This window comes from Populus nigra, chromosome 6 (assembly GCF_951802175.1).
Source record: "Populus nigra chromosome 6, ddPopNigr1.1, whole genome shotgun sequence".
Taxonomy (NCBI): domain Eukaryota; kingdom Viridiplantae; phylum Streptophyta; class Magnoliopsida; order Malpighiales; family Salicaceae; genus Populus; species Populus nigra.
Genome location: NC_084857.1, coordinates 10,419,765 through 10,426,020, shown reverse-complemented (window position 1 = coordinate 10,426,020; position 6,256 = coordinate 10,419,765). Strand labels below are relative to the sequence as shown.

Here is a 6,256-nt window from a genome sequence, read left to right as displayed (position 1 = left end):
ACTGCAAAAGGATATGGCAGAAGTAAATGTGGTCCTAAACACGTAACCATTGAACCAGACTCGGTAAACACCTAATAAATCTGCTGAAAGTTATGTGGGCCAGGTCTCTGCAACTGGCATACGGAGATTTATGTAAAGAGCATGATAGACAACTTTCAACATTAAACGCGTGAAAGTTGCAGCCTGCCTGAAAATCACAGATGCCTGAGGAATCCCGGTTTCACCACGGAACAAAGGTCGCCCAATGACCAGATCTCAAAGGGACTACAGCATTCCGTAGCACCAAGTAGGAGTTGAAGGTTCCAGACGGTAGGAGATTCTCTTGCTGGATTTTACCAGGTAGAAAATTCCTTGGCTGGAGGAGACAAAACGTTAATGTTGACAAGAAAATTACACACTCTAGACAACGTGAGTCGTTTTGTCTATTTGCAGCCATGCTTTTAATTTGTTGACAAGGCAATAATATTGACAGACATTTTTGCTAACAATAACATGCGTGCAAGGGAATAGGATTCATATGCAGCCCAGTAAAAGATGGCAAGGTTTAAGGTAAATAGAATAGATATACGATCGAATCTGAAGGATATATGTCTGAACTGTAGCAGAGCAGTTTAAAGAACACGTTCTGCGTACCTACAAATGTTTCAATGCTTCAGCTTGTTGTAATTAAGGAGAGAATTCCATCGTTATACAGCTGGGAATGTCAGCTTGTTTTCATATCAAATTAATTATGCATGTGATATTTTTCCGACATGAAGAAACAAGAAGAGAAATTAAAATCGCCGGAATCGCCGCCATATTAAAAGAGAGATGTGTGGGATTTCTCTTGTAAGTTCAATTTTTGAAAATAAGCGAAGACTTGACTTTATATCAAGTGGAGGGGGCGAGTACTTCTCTAAGGAGCTGCCCAGTTTCTATAATAACGAGTCTCTTTTTTTTTTTGGTTTGAAAAAATTAATTTATTTATTTTTACTGTTTTCAGATATTTTGATATATTAATAAAAAATAAAAATTTAAAAAATAAAAAATATCCATGTGGAGATAATTTTCGTTCTTTTTCAAGGATAGCTATCACGCGTTATGCTTTGTTCTGCCGCCCCACCGCCACGCGGGGAAGTCTTTTAAATCTGTCACTTTCTCGCCATGGCTTTGATCAATCGGGATATCTTGTCACGACATGAATTATTATTATTATCAATGCAATACAAAAATTTGGATCAAAATACTATTCATATAAATATAAACAGTTAATCACCTTTAGTGGTTTTTTTCTCCTGTTTGCATCCTTTCTTTTTTTTTTTTTATTCGGTCAATTTAACATTTTTTTACCTTTGCATCGGTCCTTAAAAGTTTTTTCTTTTTCCAATCAGTCTTTCTTTTTATATTATATTTTTTCCTCTCATTTAACAATTATAATTTTATTTTGTAAAATCGATCCTCGGTTAACCATAAATCATAAACCGACGTTGAAATCGGCGAGATGAAAAAATAATATATATGTATATATTTTAACACAATCCATTATTTGTGGTAGCTTCTTTCTTCTTTGAAAAACACAACGCGAAATTGATCCTCAATATTTTTCTTCCTTCTTTAAAACATATTTGGAATAGCCAAACATCTTATACTATTTCGAACGAAAATTAATGATATTAAATGTTTTAAAATATAAGATGTTAATTTAAATTACACATGCAAACTATACAATGTCCAGCATTTTAAATAAATAGGGTGTGAAGTATTCACACATTCATACCAGGGGGTAGAGATAGGAGGGGCTGCGCAGGAGCCCCTACAAGAAAACTTGTATCAAAAAAATGCCAAGATTTTTCTTTCAGGGATTAACAAGACCAAGACCAAAATCAAAATCGGACACTTCAGCGAGATATAATTATATTAATTTTTTCATTTATCAATAAAATCTTTTTTTATTTCACACGAGATAAAATAAAAATTAACCGCCTCAGAGGAGTGTTTGATGAAGAATAGGCTTTTGAATTATTATTTTTATATATATAAACTTGTATACTTCATAGAGGTAAAAATGAAATTAACCCGTTTTTAATTCTTTAGATGACCAACCCTCACAAACCAAAGTCCTGAACCAATTTTTTTTTCCTGCATGACTCCTCCTGTACTGCATAGGAGACGGGCATGATTTGCTAGTCACAAGGTGGTAATTTTCCATGAATTAGGCCTAAAATGTCATTTGTAATATTGGTAATATGAACAATAACAAGCAACGATTTTGCATATTTTCTACGCCAAACATTTGAATTCCGGTAATGAACTCGAGTACTCAACAGCTAAACCAAAGGGAGATTAACAGCGGCTAAGAATATAAAAGAAAGACGAATGAAGATATCTAGAGAACATACTATTTTTTTTGTTTTCACGTCGACATGATTAGGCACCGCAAAGAGCAATAGACAGATCCAAGTTAATATCACGTTTTCCGGTAGAAAAGCCGGAGCAGTCTTTAAAGTTCGACCTCGAGTATGATGAGAATGCCTCGCTGATCTCACTCGTCGATGAAGAATCGCTTCTATGTGAGGAAGGTTGGGGTAGTGAGAGTGCAAGTGACAACTCGCAATCAACAGGTTCTCCATCTTCTGCTCTTCCACTTCCAGTAACCTCAGGCGTGAATAACAACTTCTCTGGTTTGCCCTTTCGACCCTCCAGCTTGGCAATCTTTAGAAGAAGAAGAAAACAGTGACAGTGTCATTTATAGCTTTCTGCTTTGCGTACTAAAGAATCAGAAAGATAAAGGGCGACATTTATCAAAACTTTTGAGTAACAGATTTCAAGACCTAAGAGGCTAAACAGCCATTGCAGCTGTCACCAGGATCTCAGTTCATAAAAGTGTTACCTAAAAGTTGAAAAATCATTGACATATATCTACATAGTTAGGGCAAGTGGTTGATATTCATCTCTACTTCTCTTGGTAATTAATTGGGCACCGAATAAGAAAGAAGCACTGTAGCCCCAATGCAATTATACCTAGTCACATGTGGGCAGTCCTGTGATTCAATGAAAGTAGGCCTACAGATGCTAATACTGGCTCTAAGAATTAATATTTCTCCTATGCACCAAGGGATATTTCGTATTCCCTGCCTTCTTCCCACTCGAGGCCCCATTTATAAAAAGTGACAATGGACCACGGTATGTAAGAGTACTGTGGTGTAAAGGTCATTATCCTGCAAGCTTTACCCTAGTTAGGAGACCAAGCAAAGAAAACCCTTCAAACTAAATTTCGTAAGGACTTCTGAGTGCCAAGAAATTACATAGAAGGCACTTTGTTAATTAGAAGAGAATCAAGTTGCTTGTTAATTTCCAGGACATAAAAAGATATCAGATTGCGACCTTTTTTTAATTCAATTGGAGTTCGAAGACAAGCCCAGTTTTAAAGAACTGGACTAGCAAAGCAGGCATTGCTCGTTGCTGATCAGATACCACTATCTAAGGAACTAAAAAAGCTAACAACGGCGGTTTTAATCTGATGCCAAGCACCACACAGGACTAATCTACTAGGATATAATAAAAAATGGTCAATTTAGAAAATGTACTAGTCTTAAGACCTTGCAGCAGCAGAATATACCTTTGAACAACTTTTTTTTACCTAAATTAAAGCTGAGAAATGAAAATACAATTGTGCCATAGAGATGACGCAAGTTGACCGAACTAAGCGTGGATATTCCATCCTACCACTGGTCAGAAGGGCCTTAATGCATCTATCTATATCCATAGAATCTATACGGAAGCTAAAAGGAGGCTACCTTGCAGGAGGTAGCAGAAACTCGAAAAGATGGAACCAAAATACAACATTACACTCAATCTCAATAGAGAGGCTGGCAAAAGAAAGAGAGCGAGGTTGGTTTGATAGCCTACCTTGAGGAAATCAGATTCTTCCACTTCACGTTTCAAGGGGTTGAAGTTATAAAGATCATGTGGCAGAGAGAAGGCTGTACATTGAGGGTTAGAATGGGCCTGCTCCCATTTGAAACCAACTCCATTGACCTCCTCCTTTATTCCCGCATAATCATCAAAAGAGTACGGATTTGAGATTGTCTCACATATTCCTTGGCTGCATTGCAGGAACTCCTCAGATAATGAACTCCTGGTCTCGATTCTGGCCCTGTAGAAAAGAGAGTTTAAACAAAAAAAAAAACTGAAAGAAGAAAAGCAAAGGGCTGAAAGGAAAAGATCATGCAACGTTGCAAATCATTTTTTGTTTGTTTCTTGCGCATCCTGTATGACTATATATCTGCTTTTCTTTTTGATATCTGGTACGTCTGAAACCATAAGGATAAAGCTACGCTGACCTTTTTGAAGAGAGAGGCCTGTACATCGAGTGAGAATCTGATTCTTCAATGGCTTTTACTTCTTCAACACACTCGTTATAGACATCAAAAGATGGTCTTTTTTGCTGGGTGGAGATCCTATCTGTTCAAAGAGACCAACACAGAAACACAAACCGAACGCATACGAAAAGGTGTCAAGTCCAAGAAATTTGGTTTTGTATAATTGAAAAAAGGGTAAGTAAAATAAATAGGAACTGTAACTGATAAAAGCAGGAGAGCGATGCAAGTGAGGCTGTGAGTTTCATCAGAAATGCTAATATTAGAAGACTTGAAATGGATATAAGGCTTATTTTGTTCTCAACTCTTTTGGCATAAACTGTAATAGTAACGAGAGGTTATAAATGAAGGCAGCTATTTTTTTCCAAAATGCATGTTTACATGTGAGTGCATAATCCTTGAATTTAGACAGTGGATAAGAACCACTAAAGGAAAGTATAATAGAGTCTGTCATTAATGCATGCATATACACAGACAATCAGTGATATGATATAAACTTGAAGATTAGAAAAATGGAAGTTTTGGGATGCATAGGCCTGTTCGTGATAGTTGAGAGAGAGTGACAGACATAATGATGTGTGTACAAACAAAGAGGGAGGAAACAAAAAGCATTGGATACCTAGTCTGCCCAGGTCACCACTCCTCGTGCTTCTATACATCTGGTCAAAACAAAGAAAACCCCATGTAAACAAACCGGTTAAACAAGTGTGTTCGAAGATACAAAAGACAGGAAAATCAAACCCATGGAGGAGGAAAAAGATAAATAAAATACCCCAAACTAAAATAGTAGTTGAGAAAACAAGGACCGACCTGGAGATGGCTTTTCACATGTGAAATAGTGAGTCCTTTCACATCCATCATCTGAAGAACGAGTTTAGGCGTAGCCTCTAGAAAGAAGAGATGAGAAGGAAACAAACAGGAAATAAAAAGCACATGATCACCATAAGCGCCTAGAAGTTAAGAACCAAAAGGAATGATAATGATGGAAGCAATAATCCAGCAAAAAACAAGCAGTTTACTTACTGTCTTGGCCACCAAGCCTCTCAATGGCATGAACAAAGCAGTGATGAAGCTCGGGAGTCCATCTCAAACGAGGCACCTTTGATCTTACATATTGCCTCACGGCCCCACTCCTCCCACAACTACCCATTTCTTCAAAATCCAACGGGGTATCCCAGAAGAGACCGTTTCTTTCCTCTTCTAAACAATGTTTCGCCAACTGGGCTCTCTTACAAAACCCTTACCTTTTGCAGTTTCTACCCCCTTTGGTTTGTCTTCTCAAAAGGAGTTGTTTCTTTCTTCTTTTTTTCTTTCAATCTTGTAGGGAGTGTCTAGGTATAAAGGAGCAATTCGCACAGGGCACACAGAGGCTTAAAACAAAGTTACACACATGTAGACTTGTGAGCGCATGATTCTTAACAAAGAAAGGAGATAGAGAGGTTTTAAGAAAGAGAGAGATGGGTCACTGAGAAAAAAAGGGAGAGACGGGGGTGTAAATTCCTCAAGGAGGACTGACAATACCTGCCTGCTGGCTTCTGCTTCTGTTCTGTTTCTAAACCTCTCTTTCGCAGCAGGCAGGGAGAGAGAATCAGAATAAATAAGAGTAAAACGAAATCTGATGTGATGATCACGAGTTTCTGATCTTCACCGAAAATCATTACACCTATATAATACTACCAATATATAGTACCAACCCTACACGCACAGAACCACCCAACTGCTTCCCTTTGACCTTTGTTTTCTTTCTCTTCTTTATCACTAATAAATACTTTTTATATATATATATATATATATATATATTAATATTAACCTTGAAATTTAAATTTAAAAAATTAAGGGAGAAAACAATTTTTTTAACCACGTTTTCTCAGGTGGGATAATCTATGGACGCATATTCT

At 37.1% G+C, this 6,256-nt stretch overlaps 1 protein-coding gene across 1 annotated transcript; it reads right to left on the bottom strand.

Annotated features, from left to right (window-relative positions):
* Nucleotides 1-2,180: 2,180 nt before the first annotated feature.
* LOC133695697 (myb family transcription factor MOF1-like) lies at nt 2,181-6,037 on the bottom strand. Its single transcript, XM_062117621.1, has 6 exons — nt 5,382-6,037; nt 5,169-5,245; nt 4,978-5,017; nt 4,323-4,443; nt 3,889-4,135; nt 2,181-2,691 (listed from the first exon to the last, which is right to left on the bottom strand). The coding sequence occupies exons 1-6, from the start codon at nt 5,506-5,508 to the stop codon at nt 2,407-2,409; spliced, it is 897 nt and encodes a 298-aa protein (XP_061973605.1). The 5' UTR covers nt 5,509-6,037; the 3' UTR covers nt 2,181-2,406.
* Nucleotides 6,038-6,256: the final 219 nt, after the last annotated feature.

What these genes read in the sequence shown, in the direction of transcription:
- LOC133695697 (XM_062117621.1), bottom strand. Translation starts at nt 5,508, where the DNA reads ATGGGTAGTTGTGGGAGGAGTGGGGCCGTGAGGCAATATGTAAGATCA. An exon ending in TGGTGACCTGGGCAGACTAG is followed by an intron (nt 4,444 to 4,977) that starts GTATCCAATGCT and finishes CTCTTTGAACAG; the next exon opens with ATAGGATCTCCACCCAGCAA. An exon ending in AAGAATCTGATTTCCTCAAG is followed by an intron (nt 2,692 to 3,888) that starts GTAGGCTATCAA and finishes CTTCTTCTAAAG; the next exon opens with ATTGCCAAGCTGGAGGGTCG.